At 46.4% G+C, this 24,372-nt stretch overlaps 1 protein-coding gene across 1 annotated transcript in view; it reads left to right on the forward strand.

Moving 5' to 3' along the window:
• The window catches only part of wnk1b (WNK lysine deficient protein kinase 1b), a 209,215-nt gene that overhangs the window by 143,527 nt on the left and 41,316 nt on the right, over positions 1-24,372 (forward strand). The window contains exons 7-11 of the mRNA XM_046336086.1: positions 5,288-5,507; positions 5,714-5,993; positions 8,817-9,001; positions 18,406-19,827; positions 22,013-22,099. Coding sequence (XP_046192042.1) covers positions 5,288-5,507; positions 5,714-5,993; positions 8,817-9,001; positions 18,406-19,827; positions 22,013-22,099 — 2,194 coding nt within the window. The remainder of the gene's footprint in view (positions 1-5,287; positions 5,508-5,713; positions 5,994-8,816; positions 9,002-18,405; positions 19,828-22,012; positions 22,100-24,372) is intronic.

The raw sequence follows: 24,372 nt of genomic DNA on the forward strand, positions 1-24,372 counted from the left end.
ATAGTCAAGTCATTACCTCGTACCCCTGCACATCAACTCAGTACTGGTATATAGTCAAGTCATTACCTCGTACCCCTGCACATCAACTCAGTACTGGTATATAGTCAAGTCATTACCTCGTACCCCTGCACATCAACTCAGTACTGGTATATAGTCAAGTCATTACCTCGTACCCCTGCACATCAACTCAGTACTGGTATATAGTCAAGTCATTACCTCGTACCCCTGCACATCAACTCATTGTTACTCATTGTGTATTTATTCCTGGTGTTATTATCTTTCTATTTCTCTCTACATTGTTGGGAAGACCTGTCAGTCAGCATTTCACGGTTCGTCTACACCCTGTTGTTTACCATGTGACAAATAACATTTGATTTGATTAGTTTTGTTGGTGCCTTGCCGGCCTACATTACATTTACAGAGAGGCCTGATGATCCATCACCTTACTGGGGGTGTAAACACGGCATTCATCGATGAACTGGCATGTTTTTGTGTGTCGGAGAGAATCCAACGTGTGTGTGTGTGTGTGTGTGTGTGTGTGTGTGTGTGTGTGTGTGTGTGTGTGTGTGTGTGTGTGTGTGTGTGTGTGTGTGTGTGTGTGTGTGTGTGTGTGTGTGTGTGTGTGTGTGTGTGTGTGTGTGTGTGTGTGTGTGTGTGTGTGTGTGTGAGCTCCTGTAGTTGTTTGCCATGTTAGCTGTCGCTGGCTCACCCTGTGCTGCACATGTATTCTACTCAGACATGCATTAAACATCACTGTAATATAATAATGAACTTAGCAGACATGCACATTTATCCAAAGACACTTACACACACATTGTAAGGGTTTTCTGACGAAGAAGAGTAGTATGGAGGTTCGGAGGACCAAAACGCAGCGTGGTAAGTGTCCATAATGTTTTTTAATAAAGACAATAGAACACTCGAACAAAACAACAAACGATTAAGTGAATATACAAAACGGAAAACAGTACCGTGTGGACCAAACACTCACAACCCAAAAGTGAAGGCTACCTCAGTATGATTCTCAATCAGGGACAGCAATTGACAGCTGCCTCTGATTGAGAACCATACTGGGCCGAACTCAAAAACATAGCAAACCGGCTGCCCACCCAACTCACGCCCTGACCATACTAAAACAAAGACATAACAAACCGGCTGCCCACCCAACTCACGCCCTGACCATACTAAAACAAAGATATAATAACAGAACTAAGGTCAGAACGTGAAACACTTACCAGCTGAGCCTCACATGATAAGATGTCCTGAGAGGTAACATTGAGCCTTCAATTATGCCATTTGTCTGAGTCATGGATAGTAAATAGACATAGTTATTATAGGATATCATTTATGGATAGTAAATAGGCATGGTTATTATAGGATATCAATTATGGATAGTAAATATACCTAGTTATTATAGGATATCAATTATGGATAGTAAATATACCTAGTTATTATAGGATATAATTTATGGATTGTAAATGTACATGGTTAATATGGGATATAACTTATGGATAGTAAATATACACTCATGGCCAAAAGTTTTGAATGACACAAATATTAATTTTCACAAAGTCTCCTGCCTCAGTTTGTATGATGGCAATTTGCATATACTCCAGAATGTTATGAAGAGTGATCAGATGAATTGCAATTAATTGCAAAATCCCTCTTCGCCATGCAAATGAACTGAATCCCCCAAAAACATTTCCACTGCATTTCAGCCCTGCCACAAAATGACCAGCTGACACATCAGTGATTATTTTGTTAATACAGGTGTGAGTGTTGACGAGGACAAGGCTGGAGATCACTCTGTCATTCTGATTGAGTTCTAATAACAGACTGGAAGTTTCAAAAGGAGAGTGGTGGATTGGAATCCTTGTTCTTCCTCTGTCAATCATGGTTACCTGCAAGGAAACACGTGCCGTCATCATTGCTTTGCACATAAAGGGCTTCACAGGCAAGGATATTGCTGCCAGTAAGATTGCACCTAAATCAACCCATTATTGGATCATCAAGAACTTGAAGGAGAGCTGTTCAATTGTTGTGAAGAAGGCTTCAGGGCGCCCAAGAAAGTCCAGCAAGCGCCAGGACCATCTCCTAAAGTTGATTCAGCTGCGGGATAGGACACCACCAGTACAGAGCTTGCTCAGGGATGGCAGCAGGCAGGTGTGAGTGCATCTGCACGCACAGTGAGGTGAAGACTTTTGGAGGATGGCCTGGTGTCAAGAAGGGCAGCAAAGAAACCACTTCTCTCCAGGAAAAACATCAGGGACAGACTGATATTCTGCACAAGGTACAGGGATTGGACTGCTGAGGACTGGGGTAAAGTCATTTTCTCCGATGAATCCCTTTTCCAATTGTTTAGGGCATCTGGAAAAAAGCTTGTCTGGAGAAGACAAGGTGAGCGCTACCATCAGTCCTGTATCATGCCAACAGTAAAGCATCCTGAGACATTCATGTGTGGGGTTGCTTCTCAGCCAAGGGAGTGGGCTCACTCACAATTTTGCCTCAGAACACAGCCATGAATAAAGAATGGTACCAACACATCCTCCGAGAGCAACTTCTCCCAACCATCCAGGAACAGTTTGATGACGAACAATGCCTTTTCCAGCATGATGGAGCACCTTGCCATAAGGCAAAAGTGATAACTAAGTGGCTCGGGGAACAAAACATAAATATTTTGGGTCCATGGCCAGGAAACTCCCCAGACCTTAATCCCATTGAGAACTTGTGGTCAATCCTCAAGAGGCGGATGGACAAACAAAAACCCACAAATTCTGACAAACTCCAAGCATTAATTATGCAAGAATGGGCTGCCATCAGTCAGGATGTGGCCCAGAAGTTAATTGACAGCATGCCAGGACGGATTGCAGAGGTCTTGAAAAAGAAGGGTCAACACTGCAAATATTGACTCTTTGCATCAACTTCATGTAATTGTCAATAAAAGCCTTTGACACTTATGAAATGCTTGTAATTATACTTCAGTAACATCTGACAAAAAATATCTAAAGACACTGTGAGAATTTTGTGAGAATTTATATTTGTGTCATTCTCAAAACTTTTGGCCACGACTGTACATAGTTAATATGGGATATAATTTATGGATTGTAAATATACGTAGTTATTATAGGATATTAAGCCATAGTACTGGATGTCAGAACACAGCTCTATTGCAGTCCTTTAGGCCAGCCCACACAGAGTTGTGTAATGTCCTCTGTAAATAGGCTAATAGGTTAATCATGCACCATGCAGAACTTATTGAATGTAATAAAACCTGTTTTGGCCTTAATGCTAAACTCTCTCATCAATCTCTTCCCTCTCTATTCTCCCCCTCTCTTCCCCTCTCTCTCTTCTTCCCTTCTCTCTAATCTCCCCTCTCCTCTCTCCCTCTCTTCCCCTCTCTAATCTCTTCTCTCTAATCTCCCCCTCTCTTCCCTTCTCTCTAATCTCCCCTCTCTATTTCTTCCCTCTCTCTAATCTCCCCCTCTCTTCCCCTCTCTCTATTCTTCCCCTCTCTCTTCCCTTCTTCTCATCAATCTCCTCTCTTTCCCTCTCTCTAATCTCCCCCTCTCTTCCTCTCTCTCTAATCTCCCCCTCTCTTCCCTCTCTCTGGATCAATCCCCCTCTCTTCCTCTCTCTCTAATCTCCCCTCTCTCTCTCCTCTCTCTCTAATCTCCCCCTCTCTTCCTCTCTCTCTATTCTCCCCCTCTCTTCCTCTCTCTAATCTATTCTCCCCTCTCTCTTCCTCTCTTCTCTCTCTAATCTCCCCCTCTCTTGGTCTCTCTCTATTCTCCCCCCTCTTCCTCTCTCTCTAATCTCCCCCTCTTCTCTCTCTATTCTTCCCCTCTCTCTATTCTCTCCCCTCTATTCCTCTTCTCTCTCTCTCCCCCTCTCTTCCCCTCTCTCTAATCTCCCCTCCTCTCCCCCTCTCTTCCTCTCTCTCTAATCTCCCCTCTCTTCTTCCTAATATCTCTCTCTATTCTCCCCTCTCTTCCTCTCTCTCTATTATCTCCCCTCTTCCTCTCTCTAATCTCCCCTCTCTCTATTATCCCCCTCTCTTCCCTTCTCTCTCTATTCTTCCCCTCTCTTTCCTTCTCTCTCTATTCTTCCCCTTCCCTCTATTCTCCCCCTCTCTTCCCTTCTCTCATCAATCTCCCCCCTTCCCTCTCTCTAATCTCCCCCTCTCTTCCCCTCTCTCTAATCTCCCCCTCTCTTCCCTCTCTCTAATCTCCCCCTCTCTTCCTCTCTCTCTAATCTCCCCCTCTCTTCCTCTCTCTCTAATCTCCCCCTCTCTTCCTCTCTCTCTAATTCTCCCCTCTTCTCTTCCTCTTCTCTCTAATCTCCCCCTCTCTTCCTATCTCTCTATTATCCCCCTCTCTTCCCTTCTCTAATCTATTCTTCCTATCTCTCTCTATTAATCCCCCTCTATTCCCTTCTCTCTAATCTCCCCCTCTCTTACCCTCTCTCTAATCTCCCACTCTCTCCCCCTCTCTTCCTCTCTCTCTAATCTCCCCTCTCTTCCTCTCTCTCTATTATCCCCCTCTCTTCCCCCTTTCTTCCTTCTCTATCTATTCTTCCCCTCTCTCTATTCTCCCCCTCTCTTCCCTTCTCCCATCAATCTCCCCCTCTCTTCCCCTCCCTCTAATCTCCCCCTCTCTTCCTCTCTCTCTAATCTCCCCCTCTCTTCCTCTCTCTAATCTCCACCTCTCTTCCTCTCTCTCTATTAAAACCTCTCTTCCCTCTCTCTATTCTCCCCCTCTCTTCCCTCTCTCTATTCTCCCCTCTCTCTATTCTCCCCTCTCTCTATTCTTCCCTTCTCTCTCTATTCTTCCCCTCTCTCTATTCTCCCCCTCTCTTCCCCTCTCTCTATTCTCCCCCCTCTCTTCCCCTCTCTCTATTCTCCCCCTCTCTTCCCCTCTCTCTATTCTCCCCCTCTCTCTTCCTCTCTCTCTATTCTCCCCCTATTCTCTTCCTCTCTCTCTATTCTCCCCTCTATTCTCTTCCTCTCTCTCTATTCTCTTCCTCTCTCTCTATTCTCTTCCTCTCTCTCTATTCTCCCCCTCTCTCTTCCTCTCTCTCTATTCTCCCCCTCTCTCTTCCTCTCTCTCTATTCTCCCCCTTTCTCTTCCCTCTCTCTATTCTCCCCCTCTCTCTTCCTCTCTCTATTCTCCCCCTCTCTTCCCTTCTCCCTCCTCTCTCTATTCTTTCCCTCTTCCCTGGTCTCTATTGTCCCCCTCTCTTCTCCCTCGCTCTCCTCCCTCTCTCTTCCCCCATCCCTCCTCCACTGCCACAGATATGTCATTAAGATCCTGCTGAGCCATGCGTTCTTCCAGGAGGAGACTGGTGTGCGTGTGGAGCTAGCCGAGGAGGACGATGGGGAGATGATCGCTATCAAACTGTGGCTGAGGATAGAAGACGTCAAGAAGCTGAAGGGAAAGTACAAGGACAACGAAGCCATCGAGTTCTCCTTCGACCTCAACAAGGACTTCCCCGAAGATGTGGCACAGGAAATGGTACGGTTTATTGTTTGATGGTGGATCGATTGATACCATGTATTTTTGTTATAAGTAATTGATCTGGTGGTTTTAAAAACAGAACTGCAACATCGATGAAAACGGTGGCTGGATAGAGGTGTAGAAGCTCGTCACTGAGAGAGATGTTGTGGCGACTGTCAAAACAGATGGACTAGTCATGGTTGTTCCTTCTCCTGTCCCAACAGGTCGAGTCTGGCTATGTGTGCGAGGGAGACCACAAGACGATGGCCAAGGCCATCAAAGACCGAGTGTCTCTGATCCAAAAGAAGAGAGAACAGAGGCAGCTGGTCAGAGAGGAGTTGGAGAAGAGGAATCAGAAGCAGCAGTTTCCTCTACAGGCAGCAGAGGCCCTCAGATCCCCCCAGCAGAGTCAGTTACCCCCCCAGCCCCCTATAGCCCAGACTGAGAAGGAGGACCCAGAGATGGACCAGCAGCAGTACCAACAGGCCAACATCTCCATGACATGTATGTGGACTAGGCACAGCGTCTCACTCAGAGATGGGATTTATTTACAGTGCATTCGGAAAGTATTCAGACCCCTTCAGATTTTATTATGTTACAGCCTTAATTTAAAAATGTATTAAATATATAAGAAATAGCATCAATCTACCCGCAATACAGGGTAGCCTAGTGGTTAGAGCGGCAGGGTAGCCTAGTGGTTAGAGGGGCAGGGTAGCCTAGTGGTTAGAGCAGCAGGGTAGCTTAGTGGTTAGAGCAGCAGGGTAGCCTAGTGGTTAGAGCAGCAGGGTAGCCTAGTGGTTAGAGCGACAGGGTAGCCTAGTGGTTAGAGCGGCAGGGTAGCCTAGTGGTTAGAGCAGCAGGGTAGCCTAGTGGTTAGAGCGACAGGGTAGCCTAGTGGTTAGAGCGACAGGGTAGCCTAGTGGTTAGAGCGGCAGGGTAGCCTAGTGGTTAGAGCGGCAGGGTAGCCTAGTGGTTAGAGCGGCAGGGTAGCCTAGTGGTTAGAGCCTAGTGGTTAGAGGGGCAGGGTAGCCTAGTGGTTAGAGGGGCAGGGTAGCCTAGTGGTTAGAGGGGCAGGGTAGCCTAGTGGTTAGAGGGGCAGGGTAGCCTAGTGGTTAGAGGGGCAGGGTAGCCTAGTGGTTAGAGGGGCAGGGTAGCCTAGTGGTTAGAGGGGCAGGGTAGCCTAGTGGTTAGAGGGGCAGGGTAGCCTAGTGGTTAGAGGCAGGGTAGCCTAGTGGTTAGAGGGGCAGGGTAGCCTAGTGGTTAGAGGGGCAGGGTAGCCTAGTGGTTAGAGGGGCAGGGTAGCCTAGTGGTTAGAGGGGAGGGGCTAGGGTAGCCTAGTGGTTAGAGGGGGGCAGGGTAGCCTAGTGGTTAGAGGGGCAGGGTAGCCTAGTGGTTAGAGGGGCAGGGTAGCCTAGTGGTTAGAGGGGCAGGGTAGCCTAGTGGTTAGAGGGGCCTAGTGGTTAGAGGGGCAGGGTAGCCTAGTGGTTAGAGGGGCAGGGTAGCCTAGTGGTTAGAGGGGCAGGGTAGCCTAGTGGTTAGAGGGGCAGGGTAGCCTAGTGGTTAGAGGGGCAGGGTAGCCTAGTGGTTAGAGGGGCAGGGTAGCCTAGTGGTTAGAGGGGCAGGGTAGCCTAGTGGTTAGAGCAGCAGGGTAGCCTAGTGGTTAGAGCTTTGGACTAGTAACCGGAAGTTTGCAAGTTCAAATCCCCGAGCTGACAAGTTACAAATCTGTCGTTCTGCCCCTGAACAGGCCACTGTTCCCAGGCCGTCATTGAAAATAAGAATTTGTTCTTAACTGACTTGCCTAGTTAAATAAAGGTAAAATAAAAAAATACCCCATAATAACAAAGTGAAAGAGGATTTTAGACCTTTTTTACATACGTATTCAGACCCGTTGTTATGAGCTCTGGTGCATCCTGTTTCCATTGATCATCCTTGATGTTTCAACAACTTGATCGGAGTCCACCTGTGGTAAATTCAATTGATTGGACATGATTTGGAAAGGCACACACCTGTCTATATAAGGTCCCACATTTGACAGTGCGTGTCAGAGAAAAAGAAACAGCCATAAGGTCAAAGGAATTGTCCATAGAGCTCTGAGACAGCATTTTTAAATGGAAGAAGTTTGGCACCACCAAGACTAGAGCTGGCCGCCCGTCCAAACTGAGCAATCAGGGGAGAAGGGCCTTGGTCAGGGAGGTGACCAAGAACCCGATGGTCACTCTGACAGGGCTCCAGAGTTCCTCTGTGGAGATGGGAGAACCTTCCAGAAGGACAACCATCTCTGCAGCACTCCACCAATCAGGCCTTTGTGGTTGTGGCCAGACGGAAGCCACTCCTCAGCAAAAGGCACTTGACACCTGCTTGGAGTTTGACAAAAAGGCACCTAAAGGACTCTCAGACAATGAGAAACAAGATTCTCTGGTCTAATGAAACCAAGATTGAACTCTTTGGCCTGAATGCCAAGCGTCAGGTCTGGAGGAAACCAGGCACTGCTCATCACCTGGCCAATACCATCCCTGCGGTGAAGCATAGTGGTGGCAGCATCATGCTGTGAGAATGTTTTTCAGCGGCAGGGACTGAGAGACTAGTCTGGATCAAGGGACAGATGAATGGAGTGAAGTACAGAGATCCTTGATGAAAATCTGCTCCGGAGCTCAAGACCTCAGACTGGGGTGAAGTTTCACCTTCCAACAGGACAACGACCCTAAGCACACAGTCAAGGCAATGCAGGAGTGGCTTCGGGACAAGTCTCAACGTCCTTGGGTGACCCAGCCAGAGCCCAGACTTGAACCCAATCTAACTTCTCTGGAGAGACCTGAAAATAGCTGTGTAGTGACGCTCCCCCTCCAACCTGACAGAGCTGGAGAGGATCTGCAGAGAAGAATGGGAGAAACACCCCAAATGCAGGTGTGCCAATAATGTAGCGTCATACCCAAGAAGACCTGAGGCTGTAATCGCTACCAAAGTGTCTGGATACTTATGAAATGTGATATTTGTATTTTTTTTGCTTTGTCACTATGGGGTATTGTGTGTACATTGAGGGGGAAAACATGATTTACTCCATTTTAAAATAAGGCTGTTATGTAAAAAAATAAACGTGGAAAAATTCTAAGGGTCTGAATACTTTGGGAATGCACTGTAAATCAGAAATACAATGTAGTTGATATTGTATATCTCTCAATGGCTCGCTTGATCTGGATTTCTTGCTCGCTCTCATTCATATATATAACAGGTGTGTGTGTGTGTGTGTTTCCACCTCTCTCTCCCTCCCTCTCCCCTCCTTTCTCATCTGGTCACTGTGTGGGTTCTTGTCTCCTCCACCTACAGCTGACGGAGCGGTGGACAACGGCCAGGGTTCGTCTGTGTTCTCCGAGTCCCATCTGGGCCAGCTGACCATGTCCTATAGCAACATCCCTGCCACCCAGCAGCAGGGCCAAACCCAGGGCCCCTCCCCCTTCCCCCAGCTGCAGCAACAGCAGCAGCAGCTCAATGCCTACCAACAGCAGAACATGGTAAGTGACGAGTCGGAGGGATTATTATATAGTTTTTGTAGTTTTTAGGAAGGTAGAAGTGAAGTGAATTTCAGTGAAGTTTGTAGTTGTAATATGCATGAAGGTGATGTCTAAAGACTGGATTTGGAGCCAGTTCCCTTTGAGATGAAGAGGTTCTCAACCGTCTTCCTTCCCGGCTGCCCTCTCTCTCTCAGGTTTGTCCTGTAGTCCTTTATAATCCCACATCTGTTTCTCTCTCAGGTTTGTCCTGTAGTCCTTTATAATCCCACATCTGTTTCTCTCTCAGGTTTGTCCTGTAGTCCTTTATAATCCCACATCTGTTTCTCTCTCAGGTTTGTCCTGTAGTCCTTTATAATCCCACATCTGTTTCTCTCTCAGGTTTGTCCTGTAGTCCTTTATAATCCCACATCTGTTTGCCGTCTTGCCAACTCCTACGGTCGTTGTTACACTAATCATGACAATTATAAGAGGAGTTGCCAATACAGCAGAGACTGTCCGACATCAGCCTACTGTAGTCCCACGAGTTCTTCAGTTTGACATTTCGGTCTTCTTGGTACCGCAGTGGTGGACCAGCAGCTGTGTTCTAACCCACTTATTCAGTAATGAATAAATGACAAACTCAGTGGCAATTTTCAGAGCAAACCAGAGGTCAGGTTTTACAGTTCTTCTTTCAACAGTAACGCTGATGGTCTTGCTGTTTGCCAAGAGACTCCCAAACCAATGTCTGGAACACTATTCTTCAGTGTATTGGGAGGAATAGGGCCTTTATAGAATATTAAACTGGCTGTTAATTCAGTCTTTTAATATGCTCTCATGTTTCCCCTCAAGCTAATACAAGGAACAGGACTGGAACAAGTTATATAGCTTTTAGTCATAAAACAATACCAGAGCATTTTTAGATTGAAAGTTGAAACCGAAGACCCAGAAAAATGAACTAATTTAAGGAATCCCAAACACAGTCACACAAGACGATTGAGCAACGCCCAAAACACACAAATAAAGGAATCCCAAACACAGTCACACAAGACGATTGAGCTACGCCCAAAACACACAAATAAAGGAATCCCAAACAAATAGTCACACAAGACGATTGAGCAACGCCCAAAACACACAAATAAAGGAATCCCAAACAAACAGTCACACAAGACGATTGAGCAACGCCCAAAACACACAAATAAAGGAAGGAGAACCCCATATGTTAATCTACACCCAAAATGTATAGCCTAGTCACAAATGAGCTGCCCTTCCTGCTCCGTAGGTACCGTCTGTCTCCACTAACAGAGCTTAACCCCACGGCCTCCCCTACAGGTCAAGTCTAAAACCTATTTTCTAGAACCCCATGTGCCATGTTCTATCCTAAAGGGTTTAGACAGATGTCTAATTAACACCATCCTAAAGGGTTTAGACAGATGTCTAATTAACACCATCCTAAAGGGTTTAGACAGATGTCTAATTAACACCATCCTAAAGGGTTTAGACCATCCTAAAGGGTTTAGGGTTTAGACAGATGTCTAATTAACACCATCCTAAAGGGTTTAGACAGATGTCTAATTAACACCATCCTAAAGGGTTTAGACAGATGTCTAATTAACACCATCCTAAAGGGTTTAGACAGATGTCTAATTAACACCACCCTAAAGGGTTTAGACAGATGTATAATTAACACCATCCTAAAGGGTTTAGACAGATGTTCAGTATATGAAGACCATCCCATAGGTTAGAAGCCCCAGTCGTGCTCTTCGGTCTTCAGTCACAGTGACTTACAGGTAAGTACCAGAATTAACTAGCCTTTAATCTGCCAAAAGTGAGAACAGCTGCAAGTTTCTGAAATCAGTTACTCTGTGTGTTTTAGTTCCAGGAGTACAGTTTGGTCAGTTGTCTTCTACATTTTCTTTTGTTTTAATGAATTGAACTGTTGTTTTGCCCAATGTTAGTTGGTTTGATGAGCATTTCTGAACAGAATGATGCATGTTGGAGAAACCAAAGTCACTCAGAAGTAAACAAACTCCATGCTTTGCGTTTGATTCCTTTTCCCCCCTCATACCTTCCACGTTGCTGCATCCTCAGTTATACCATGCCTCTCGTTCTAGTACAGTACCCTGTCCCCCCCCTCCCTCAACCCATCACCCCCCAATCCCAACCAATCATTTCTGGTACATATTATTCATAGTACTGATGTTTGGTATTTGTCATTATTTGTGTTGTTTGTATAGATATTAGGCAGTTAGCTGTGCAAGCTGTCAGGGCCTCCATCAATCCCATACGGTTTATTTTAGAGGTGCCATGCTGGTGTTTTTAGGCTCTCTGTCTGGCACACTGGCAGTCACCTCAGTCAGCCATCACTCATCAGTGTCAGACACACTGAATCACAAGCCTTGTTACTGGAGCCGACTCAGCCATCTCCATAGTGTCAGTGAATTATAGCTCTCCTTCCTAAAGCTATGGAGCTTTACCATACACCACAAACCATACACCCGATGGCATATGTTAGACTGAGATTTCCAAGCTGTTCAAGCTTATCAAGAATTGTTTGCATTCAACATGGATTACACATTAATTCCACCGTGTGTGTGTGTGTGTGTGTGTGTGTGTGTGTGTGTGTGTGTGTGTGTGTGTGTGTGTGTGTGTGTGTGTGTGTGTGTGTGTGTGTGTGTGTGTGTGTGTGTGTGTGTGTGTGTGTGTGTGTGTGTGTGTGTGTGTGTGTGTGTGTGTGTGTGTGTGTGTGTGTGTAGTCTTTGGTAAGCTTGCATAGAAAGTTATTGGGCATGACAACCACAGCCACTTTAAATTCTGCAGTCATTCTACCATTGTTTGGTTTTATTTGACCATCAAGTGCCATTACTTTACAGTGAATCAATCTGCTGAATGATAGTGGTAGAAGTGTTAAAATGATATTGCCATTAGTCCTAAATGACATATTTGACCTTGAAACGATGCCTAGCTGCTGCTATTTTTACATCTGAATAAGCAACAACAACAGCTGTATATCAATAAAACCCAGCCTGAAAAAGACTTGTGGACTTCATACTTTGCAGTCCATTCTTACGTGTTGTGTTTTTCATACTGAACGATGGGATTGATTGGTGTGTCTATGCAGTCTGCTCCACTACTGTTGGGTTTTAAGTTTTGTCATTTGAGATTATTTTACGTCTTCCTCTTTGTCAATTTATTTATTTGTGTGTTATCATCAAATGTTATTGGTTCCCAGTGTGATATAAATCACATCACTTATTTTTTAGTAAATCCCTTTTAACCGCTGTACTATGTTGACCTGTTAAACATCTCATTGGATGTAAACAATGTTTTCACGAGTTCTACCAGCTATTATTCCTGGGCTGCAACAGAATTCAGTTCTGGAAGGTTCCATCAACAAAGCTGTGATTTACTTTGAGAATGAGTTCATAGCCCTTCATCTCTTGAAAGCCCTGTGCTGGGCCTTTTTAGCCTATCTTTAGCCAGAGGCAAAATAAATAGTATCTTAACCAGTAGGCTTCATAGACTTAATAGTAACCAGAGCTTCACTAGCAAAATAACCAGTAGGCTTCACTAGACTATAACCAGTAACCAGTAGGCTTCACTAGACTATAACCTGTAACCAGTAACCAGTAGGCTTCACTAGACTATAACCAGTAACCAGTAGGCTTCACTAGACTATAACCAGTAACCAGTAGGCTTCACTAGACTATAACCAGTAACCAGTAACCAGTAGGCTTCACTAGACTATAACCAGTAACCAGTAGGCTTCACTAGACTATAACCAGTAGGCTTCACTAGACTGTAACCAGTAGGCTTCACTAGACTGTAACCAGTAGGCTTCACTAGACTGTAACCAGTAGGCTTCACTAGACTATAACCAGTAACCAGTAGGCTTCACTAGACTAACCAGTAACCTGTAACCAGTAGGGCTTCACTAGACTATAACCAGTAGGCTTCACTAGACTGTAACCAGTAGGCTTCACTAGACTGTAACCAGTAGGCTTCACTAGACTATAACCAGTAACCAGTAGGCTTCACTAGACTGTAACCAGTAGGCTTCACTAGACTGTAACCAGTAGGCTTCACTAGACTAGGCTTCACTAGACTGTAACCAGTAGGCTTCACTAGACTGTAACCAGTAGGCTTCACTAGACTGTAACCAGTAGGCTTCACTAGACTGTAACCAGTAGGCTTCACTAGACTGTAACCAGTAGGCTTCACTAGACTGTAACCAGTAGGCTTCACTAGACTGTAACCAGTAGGCTTCACTAGACTGTAACCAGTAGGCTTCACTAGACTGTTAGACTGTAACCAGTAGGCTTCACTAGACTGACTGTACTGTAACCAGTAGACTGCTTCACTAGACTGTAACCAGTAGGCTTCACTAGACTGTAACCAGTAGGCTTCACTAGACTGTAACCAGTAGGCTTTCTGTAACTAGACTGTAGAACCAGTAGGCTTCACTAGACTGTAACCAGTAGGCTTCACTAGACTGTAACTATATAAACAGAGACTGTAACCATTGACTAGGACTGTAACAGTAGGCTCAAATCTAAATGCAACATTGAGAGCTAGACTGTGGATGAATAAGACTGTAAATAGGCTTCACTAGACAACCAGTAGGCCACAAATCAAATGTTCCAACTGACAGTGGATGAACTGTAAATAGCTTCCTCAGACTGTAACCAAATCAAATGTTCCCTGACCACTCTTGGCGGAACATTGATTTCTTTTTAGACCATTGTGTAGAATCAGCAAGGTGAATGTGTCTGAATCATTGTACAGACAGAGCAGACTGCGCCTCTGGTACACTGGCATTGCCAAGTCCCCTGCCAGGCAGCTGGCTACCTAGCTATATTTAGTTTCCTGCAGCAGAGCAGTACATAGTCTGTGGCAGTGATTTTCCTTTCAGCCACACTATGATTTAGAACACTGTCTGTGTCTGAAATGGCACCCTATCCCCTATATAGTGCACTACGTCTGACCAGGAGCCTAGATCTATATAGGAAATAGGGTGCACTTTTGGACACTGGGATTGGTTTGAGGGTAGAATATCTTCTTAAATGCCCTAGATAGTAGTGCAATACCACTACATTGAAAGCCGCAATAAATAGATTAGAGCTGCTTTAGTGTTTTATTTTAGTCATCCTAGCTTGTTAATTAACACTTTAGATGACCTAGAAATGGCTCAAGTACTCACATCTCTAATTTGAGATTATAGATTACTTTTCCTTTTAATCAGTATTACTTACCTCTTATCTAACCTCTTTCTGTTCACAATATGCTCTTGCCGGATTTTTTGAAACCTCTTTCTAACCTTCATACTCCCGTCTTCTAATGCCACGTGTCTTTATTCCATAGTGTTTATCGTGTCCCGTGTTTGTCACCTCTGTTCACCTGTGTTTAGTTCACCTGTGTTTAGTTCACCTGTGTTTAGCTCACCAGTGTTTAGCTCACCAGTGTTTAGCTCACCTGTGTTTAGTTCACTTGTGTTTAGTTCACTTGTGTTTAGCTCACCTGTGTTTAGCTCACCTGTGTTTAGCTCACCTGTGTTTAGCTCACCTGTGTTTAGCTCACCTGTGTTCCATCCATTCTGTGGTTAATTGTCCTTCCCTCCTTCCTTCCGCCTGCAGCCTCTCTCACCAACTCCCCGCCACCGTGGCCGTAGCATGTCCGTTTGCGTCCCCTACTTTTCCTCCACCCCTCCTGCTCTGTCCTGCCTTCCCAACCGGCCCTCCACCCCTCCTCCGGTCCTCTCCGCCCCCCACTCCCCCTGCCGGGGGTCGGAAGACGGTGACACGTTTGCGGGCCGGCTCTCCAAGGCCCTGGAGAGTGTCCTGCCCCTGCATTCCACCCCGCCTCGCCCACGGCAACAACGCCGAGCCAGCCTCCCGGCGGTGTTTGTCAGCCCTGTATGTTAGAGCATCTCTGGCCACAGAGTGGTGTGAACCAGGGTGTAGTCTGGTGGAGCTGGGACCGGAGCTCAGTAGGGCTGTCTATGGGTATCTGAAACAAGGAGAGACGAGGGACAAAACAGTAGAGACATATAGAGAGACATAACAAATAGAGAACAGAAGATCAGATTATTGTGTGTTTATCTTTCATCCACTTTCAGATACCTGTGAGTGAACCCTGCTGTTCTTCGCTTCGGGCCTCTCGCCAGGCGCCCTGTGCTCACATTAAATACAGACTGCCTGGCACTTCCCTTACTCTCCTAGTGAGACTGGTCAGACTGCTGCTACAGTACACTTCCCTTCCCTCCTAGTGAGACTGGCCAGACTGCTAGCTAAACTACACTTCCCTTCTAGTGAGACTGGTCAGACTGCTAGCTACACTACACTTCCCTCCTAGTGAGACTGGTTAGACCGCTAGCTACACTACACTTCCCTTCCCTCCTAGTGAGACTGGTCAGACTGCTAGCTACACTACACTTCCCTCCTAGTGAGACTGGTCAGACTGCTAGCTACACTACACTTCCCTCCTAGTGAGACTGGTCAGACCGCTAGCTACACTACACTTCCCTCCTAGTCAGACTGGTCAGACTGCTAGCTACACTACACTTCCCTCCTAGTGAGACTGGTCAGACTGCTAGCTACACTACACTTCCCTCCTAGTGAGAATGGTCAGTCTGCTAGCTACACTACACTTCCCTCCTAGTGAGACTGGTCAGACTGCTAGCTACACTACACTTCCCTTCCCTCCTAGTGAGACTGGTTAGACCGCTAGCTACACTACACTTCCCTTCCCTCCTAGTGAGACTGGTCAGACTGCTAGCTACACTACACTTCCCTCCTAGTGAGACTGGTCAGACTGCTAGCTACACTACACTTCCCTTCCCTCCTAGTGAGCCTGGTCAGACTGCTAGCTACACTACACTTCCCTCCTAGTGAGACTGGTCAGACTGCTAGCTACACTACACTTCCCTCCTAGTGAGACTGGTCAGACTGCTAGCTACACTACACTTCCCTCCTAGTCAGACTGGTCAGACTGCTAGCTACACTACACTTCCCTCCTAGTCAGACTGGTCAGACTGCTAGCTACACTACACTTCCCTCCTAGTCAGACTGGTCAGACTGCTAGCTACACTACACTTCCCTCCTAGTGAGACTGGTCAGACTGCTAGCTACACTACACTTCCCTCCTAGTGAGACTGGTCAGACTGCTAGCTACACTACACTTCCCTCCTAGTGAGACTGGTCAAACTGCTAGCTATACTATACTTCCATCCTAGTGAGACTGGTCAGACTGCTAGCTACACTACACTTCCCTTCCCTCCTAGTGAGACTGGTCAGACTGCTAGTTACACTACACTTCCCTTCCCTCCTAGTGAGACTGGTCAGACTGCTAGCTACACTACACTTCCCTTCCCTCCTAGTGAGACTGGTCAGACTGCTAGCTACACTACACTTCCCTTCCCTCCTAGTGAGACTGGTCAGACTGCTAGCTACTCTACATTACACTTCCCTTCCCTCCTAGTGAGACTGGTCAGACTGCTAGCTACATTACACTTCCCTTCCATCCTAGTGAGACTGGTCAGACTGCTAGCTACACTACACTTCCCTCCTAGTGAGACTGGTCAGACTGCTAGCTACACTACACTTCCCTTCCCTCCTAGTGAGACTGGTCAGACTGCTAGCTACATTACACTTCCCTTCCCTCCTAGTGAGACTGGTCAGACTGCTAGCTACACTACACTTCCCTCCTAGTGAGACTGGTCAGACTGCTAGCTACACTACACTTCCCTCCTACTGAGACTGGTCAGACTGCTAGCTACATTACACTTCCCTTCCCTCCTAGTGAGACTGGTCAGACCTACATTACACTTCCCTTCCCTCCTAGTGAGACTGGTCAGACTGCTAGCTACACTACACTTCCCTCCTAGTGAGACTGGTCAGACTGCTAGCTACATTACACTTCCCTCCTACTGAGACTGGTCAGACTGCTAGCTACACTACACTTCCCTTCCCTCCTAGTGAGACTGGTCAGACTGCTAGCTACACTACACTTCCCTTCCCTCCTAGTGAGACTGGTCAGACTGCTAGCTACACTACACTTCCCTTCCCTCCTAGTGAGACTGGTCAGACTGCTAGCTACACTACACTTCCCTTCCCTCCTAGTGAGACTGGTCAGACTGCTAGCTACACTACACTTCCCTTCCCTCCTAGTGAGACTGGTCAAACTGCTAGCTACACTATACTTCCCTCCTAGTGAGACTGGTCAGACTGCTAGCTACACTACACTTCCCTTCCCTCCTAGTGAGACTGGTCAGACTGCTAGTTACACTACACTTCCCTTCCCTCCTAGTGAGACTGGTCAGACTGCTAGCTACACTACACTTCCCTTCCCTCCTAGTGAGACTGGTCAGACTGCTAGCTACACTACACTTCCCTTCCCTCCTAGTGAGACTGGTCAGACTGCTAGCTACTCTACACTACACTTCCCTTCCCTCCTAGTGAGACTGGTCAGACTGCTAGCTACACTATACTTCCCTCCTAGTGAGACTGGTCAGACTGCTAGCTACACTATACTTCCCTCCTAGTGAGACTGGTCAGACTGCTAGCTACTCTACACTACACTTCCCTTCCCTCCTAGTGAGACTGGTCAGACTGCTAGCTACACTATACTTCCCTCCTAGTGAGACTGGTCAGACTGCTAGCTACACTACACTTCCCTTCCCTCCTAGTGAGACTGGTCAGACTGCTAGCTACACTATACTTCCCTCCTAGTGAGACTGGTCAGACTGCTAGCTACATTACACTTCCCCAATATGAACAACAACTCAAACAACACTTTAGTTTGTCATCTCAGCCCATTTTACTGGAGTCACAAGACACAATATGAGATGTAGACTAAACTATTGAGTAGAGTACATTCAGTCAGATCTATGTACAGTAGTTGGTGTGGTCACCTGTTTTATCCAGGAATCCACTAAAGTCTTCATTAAGCACCAGGTACAATTTCAATTAGCATGAACATCATTCACTGTCAGCTTCAAAGGTTTAAACCCCCCCCAAAAATACACATCATGTAATATAATATAATGACTTACATTATCGTCATGCTAGATAGTTTTGTATATAAGGTGCAGTTTATAGTTAACCATTTAATGTCACAGTAGCAGCAGTCTTTTGATCTTAAAGGAAGCAGTCTTTGCCACATCTGCATTTAATTCCATACCTAGAAGCTATTACTGTCTGTACCTTCATCTTTTGGTTCTTCATGGGTTTCTTTGCTAGTTTCTTGACTTTCTTTATCCGTTGCAGGGATTAATGCATTAGCAGAAATATATAGCACTGCTATTTCTCTTGTTCTCTTTTGATATACCTCTTCACCCTCTTCTCTCTTTCTATCTCTCTGAATACTACAGTATTTAACGGTGCTTCTCTCCCTCATGAAGATGATGCATCTATAATCTTATGTCACTTCAGCCGCAGTCTGTGACTCAGCAGTACAGCAGTGGAGGAGTCTGGGCCTCAGCAGGCCTTCCGGACCCCACGCCGCCTCTCTTTCTCCCCTCCATTCTGGAGCGCCCCATCTCCTTCTCACCGCCGCCTGCCTGCCCTCCCTCCAAGGCTTACAACGCCCAACGCCGCAAGAGCACGTCCATCTTGGAGGCCCATACGCGCCACTTCCAGCCTGTCTACCCCCGCTACGCCAGCAGCCTGCACCCCTACCACCCGGGGATGGATGGGCTGGGCATGGGTGGAGGAGGAGGAGTGGATGGGCACCTGGGAGTGGATCCCTCGTCCCTCTTCATGGTGCCCGGCTACGGTGCTCCGAGGCTGGGGTCAGTTGGAGAGCCCATGCACCAGCACCTCCAAGGTCAGTCCCTCCAGGACCCTCTGTACGGGTACAAGGACGTGAGGGCGGAGCAGCAGGAGGAGGTGGTGGAGGCTGTGCGGAGGCTGAGTCTGAACCAGGCAGCGTTGCTGGATCACTTTGAGGCCATGGCCTATGGGGGCTACCCCATGACTGCTCACCAGATCAACCAGATCAGCTTCCACCAGCAGATGCAGGCTGCGGCAGCCGCCAGCCTGGCCGTGTACGACCCTCCACAGCCGGCCTACGCCCAGACCTACCACCCCCACATGCAGAGTCACATGCGCCTCACCCACAGCCCCATCCCTCAGCTGCCACCCATGAGCACCTTGGGCCCGCAGGCCTCGGGTTCTACCGATGGGTACCAGCTGCAGCACTCTGCCTCCTTCCCCCAGTCCGCTCCCCCAGTCATGGAGCCCCCGCAAGGCAGCGTGTTCGAGTTCCACGTCCAAAACATGGCTACTGCAGCTGCCGCCGCTGGGGCCGACTCTGGCGTGCTGGCCTCTAGACTGTACCGGGCTCGCCGCGGCTCCATGGACCTCAACCTGGAGGAACAGGGGGGACCAGGAGGACAGTCAGGGGGGTCTGGGACCTACAGCCGCCTGCAGCCAGTCACTGAGGAACTGTACAGCTACATCAGCCCTGAGATGCCTCTCCCTCCCGGGAGCCTGCTACTGCACCAGGGCCAGAAGGACTGCAGCCCGGAACCTTCCAGTGACTCCATGGCCTCCTCTGACTGTGGAGAGTTCCACTCTCCTCCGCCCCAGTTCGGGGCCTCCTCGGCCGCCCAGTCCATCCCACACACCTTCTACGGGGCGGAGGCCGGGGGGAGGGACGCCACTGCAGAGGGCCAGGGAGTGGGCCACCCCCCCAGCCAGCAGACCTTTCTGTTTGTGCCTCCCTCCGAGTCCTCAGGGCGTCAGTCCTCTCACGTCAACATACTACACACCACCTGGGCCCGACAGACGAACGTCCAACCCGACCTCTCGTATCATGAGTTTCCTCTGGCCATGCAGGGAAACCCTGGGCTGGTACTTAGACCATCACTCTCTTATTCGATAGCAACCCTCAGCCGTCTACCCTCCACACCAACCCTGTCTTTATCACTTACCTGATTCATTTTGTTTCGTGGTTGTGGTTTTAACCCTTTCCAGCCATGACTACTTACACTCAAAGGTCTTTTTTAGGAGGTGCTAGTCTTCAGGAAACAATTAGAAACCTGCTGTTTAAATCCCCTACTTCTGTTGACGGTATGTTCTCTTATCACCTAGGGAATTATTTGTATCGGTCTCTTAGAGTAAGTAAGATTTTGTATGTATGTTCATATATGTAATTATATGGAAAAAATGTGTGTTTTGTATTGGTATACAGTGAGGTAGAACTGCATATTGTACATACGAATCCAAAGTCGAATTGGGCCTTATTTAATATTCCAAAATACACCAAATTGTCAAGACACTACTGTATGGGAATGGGATCATTGTTGTGAGTAATAATCACAGACTTGTTGCCACATGGCTTTGAGGATTTGTATGATCCAACACACAAACATACAACAAACGGGGGGTTTAGACCGGTTTAACTGTTCACCTGAAGCTTACTTTATTTTCATCATAAAAATGTTTCTTAAATTTTTCTTTAATTTTATTTTAACAGTTTGTACAGTAGCTCTGTCTAGTTGGCTGGAAATGGTTAAAACGGTATTTCTATCATTTATTATCTGTTGCCAAGGACACCAATCCCAGTAACAGTTCTATTGGAGGTGTTGCAGCACGTCATGTGCCATATAATGCTAGCGACCAATAGGAAGACTTTACACTCAGCTGGTATCCAAGATAAATACTTTACACTCAGGGGTCAGAATTCATCCATTAACCCTTAGAATGCTGACATTATCAGTCCACCCGCAGCCTCATCTTTTGTTCTGAGCAGCGCTCTTCTTTCTCGCTTCTCTTTGTGGTTTTATTTTGCTTTATTTTATTTTTTTTCATCTGTTCTTCTTCCTACGAAATGCTTTCCGCTCCTAAAGCCCCTCGTTTTCAGTGGTAATGTCCTGAGAACAGGGGATGGTAAGGTAGGTGGTCAGCCTGGTGCAACTATACTTGTGTGAGCTCACTCTCTAGTGAGTGGTTGAGCTGAGCTTGGGAACAAGTATACTTGTCTGCAGCCTTCTAAGGGTACTTGTTAGGGTTGGTTCAGAAGCTACATGTAATCATTACATGGAATGTAAAGGGTTTCAATCAACCAGCAACAACAAAAATACAGGTTTTATTTGAGTTTTTCCTAAATATATTTAAAGGACACAACCTGCTTCTTCTATGTGCTCTGTTGAGCAATAACATTCACAATGTAATGAATCATCTAGGAGCCCTACCACGTGCATGAAGCCTACTCACTCCCCCCAACTGACCCAGCAGTGGATTTTGTTACCTGTTATAGTTACCTGTGGATGTACATGCATACACAAGGAGTCTTGGAGATTCTCTGGAGAGTCAGAGAGGGGATACTTTGTGTATGTACAGTACAGTGAGCCAAAGCTCAGGCTAGAATACAGTAGTACTGTACAGTAGTGTGCCAAAGCTCAGGCTAGAATACAGTAGTACTGTACAGTACAGTGAGCCAAAGCTCAGGCTAGAATACAGTAGTACTATACAGTACAGTGAGCCAAAGCTCAGGCTAGAATACAGTAGTACTGTACAGTACAGTGAGCCAAAGCTCAGGCTAGAATACAGTAGTACTGTACAGTACAGTGAGCCAAAGCTCAGGCTAGAATACAGTAGTACTGTACAGTACAGTGAGCCAAAGCTCAGGCTAGAATACAGTAGTACTGTACAGTACAGTGAGCCAAAGCTCAGGCTAGAATACAGTAGTACTGTACAGTACAGTGAGCCAAAGCTCAGGCTAGAATACAGTAGTACTGTACAGTACAGTGAGCCAAAGCACAGGCTAGAATACAGTAGTACTGTACAGTACAGTGAGCCAAAGCTCAGGCTAGAATATAGTACTGTACAGTACAGTGAGCCAAAGCTCAGGCTAGAATATAGTACTGTACAGTACAGTGAGCCAAAGCTCAGGCTAGAATGTAGTACTGTGCAGTATGTCCAAAAGTCACAAATGGATCCTAATTCACGTTTTGTTTTCTCTCTTGTGTCCATATTTCTATCTCCCTGCATATTGTGTCTCCATCTCTTCATCTATCTCTCTATCCTATTGAAGCAGGTGCAGCAGATCCCAACCTCCCAGTCCAACACTGGACACCCTCCTGCCCCCAACTCCCAGCCAGTCCCCATCGCCCACCAACAGGTAAGGCCCCCTTTCTCCACAGGCCTCTATGAGGACGTCCTAATTCCTTACCAAAGGGGAATAATGAGACATTGCCAGTGTGGATAAGGACCAACTTGTACACATCCTCCACACCAATCCTCCCTCTCCTGTTGTGTTTAGAGTACAGGTGCATCGTCATGGCAGCCAGACTGTGTTTTTGTTTTGATTGGTCTGTCTGTTTTTAATCTTGAGTACAGTATTGTCTCCTGTGTGGTGTGAAAGCTGTGGCGTGGCCCCTGTGGTGCCTCTCTCTCTCTCACTCACTCACTCACTCACTCACTCACTCACTCACTCACTCACTCACTCACTCACTCACTCACTCACTCACACTGTGTTGTCTGTCTCTTTTAGCATGGAGGTTACTACGTCACAGCGCTCCCTCCGCAGGTAGACAAAACAACGTTGATATGAGCACCTCTCACACTGTCTGCTTTATCTCTTGAGTCTTCTGGCTTTTCCCTTTTCTCCAATACAACATTTAATGTCCTGCTGTCTCAGGAACAAACAGAACTGTAAGTGAAATGGCTGTGATGTATATTTGTCTACAGTGTAGCAGAGGTGAAAGTAGATGTCATGTCTTCCTGGTACAGAGGCCTCCTGTGTGTGTGGGCACCCACTGGTTTATTATGGGACTAATCATAGATGGACATATAGCATCTCTATGGGACTAATCACAGAAGGACATATAGCATCTCTATGGGCCTCATCATAGAAGGACATATAGCATCTCTATGGGCCTAATCATAGAAGGACATATAGCATCTCTATGGGCCTCATCACAGAAGGACATATAGCATCTCTATGGGCCTAATCATAGAAGGACATATAGCATCTCGATGGGACTAATCATAGATGGATATATAGCATCTCTATGGGCCTAATCATAGAAGGACATATAGCATCTCGATGGGACTAATCATAGATGGACATATAGCATCTCTATGGGCCTAATCATAGAAGGACATATAGCATATCTATGGGCCTCATCATAGAAGGACATATAGCATCTCTATGGGCCTAATCATAGAAGGACATATAGCATCTCTATGGGCCTAATCACAGAAGGACATATAGCATCTCTATGGGCCTAATCACAGAAGGACATATAGCATCTCTATGGGCCTAATCACAGAAGGACATATAGCATCTCTATGGGCCTCATCATAGATGGACATATAGCATCTCTATGGGCCTCATCATAGAAGGACATATAGCATCTCTATGGGCCTCATCACAGAAGGACATATAGCATCTCTATGGGACTAATCACAGAAGGACATATAGCATCTCTATGGGCCTAATCACAGAAGGACATATAGCATCTCTATGGGCCTAATCACAGAAGGACATATAGCATCTCTATGGGCCTAATCACAGAAGGACATATAGCATCTCTATGGGCCTAATCACAGAAGGACATATAGCATCTCTATGGGCCTCATCACAGAAGGACATATAGCATCTCTATGGGCCTAATCACAGAAGGACATATAGCATCTCTATGGGCCTAATCACAGAAGGACATATAGCATCTCTATGGGCCTAATCACAGAAGGACATATAGCATCTCTATGGGCCTAATCTCAGAAGGACATATAGCATCTCTATGGGCCTAATCACAGAAGGACATATAGCATCTCTATGGGCCTCATAGCCTCATCACAGAAGGACATATAGCATCTCTATGGGCCTCATCACAGAAGGACATATAGCATCTCTATGGGCCTCATCACAGAAGGACATATAGCATCTCTATGGGCCTAATCACAGAAGGACATATAGCATCTCTATGGACCTAATCACAGAAGGACATATAGCATCTCTATGGGCCTAATCACAGAAGGACATATAGCATCTCTATGGGCCTAATCACAGAAGGACATATAGCATCTCTATGGGCCTCATCACAGAAGGACATATAGCATCTCTATGGGCCTCATCACAGAAGGACATATAGCATCTCTATGGGCTTAATCATAGAAGGACATATAGCATCTCTATGGCCTTAACAGTATTGATTTGTCGTTTAACTTTTAAAATGTATTAGCCTGCTTTTTTAATGTGGCATTAACACAGCAAGTCATGATGTTTTCATCTGATTGTCAAACCGTTACTTGAAAAGACTCATTTAGGCTATGTTTCTCAGGGGTAACATAAGTTAGACCTTATTTAAATAATTTCATCTTATAGTTTCCTGACATTTGGTAGGCTATTTGTTAGTCAACTTGTGTCTGTAATTAGATACATGCAGC

This window comes from Oncorhynchus gorbuscha, unplaced genomic scaffold (assembly GCF_021184085.1).
Source record: "Oncorhynchus gorbuscha isolate QuinsamMale2020 ecotype Even-year unplaced genomic scaffold, OgorEven_v1.0 Un_scaffold_925, whole genome shotgun sequence".
Taxonomy (NCBI): domain Eukaryota; kingdom Metazoa; phylum Chordata; class Actinopteri; order Salmoniformes; family Salmonidae; genus Oncorhynchus; species Oncorhynchus gorbuscha.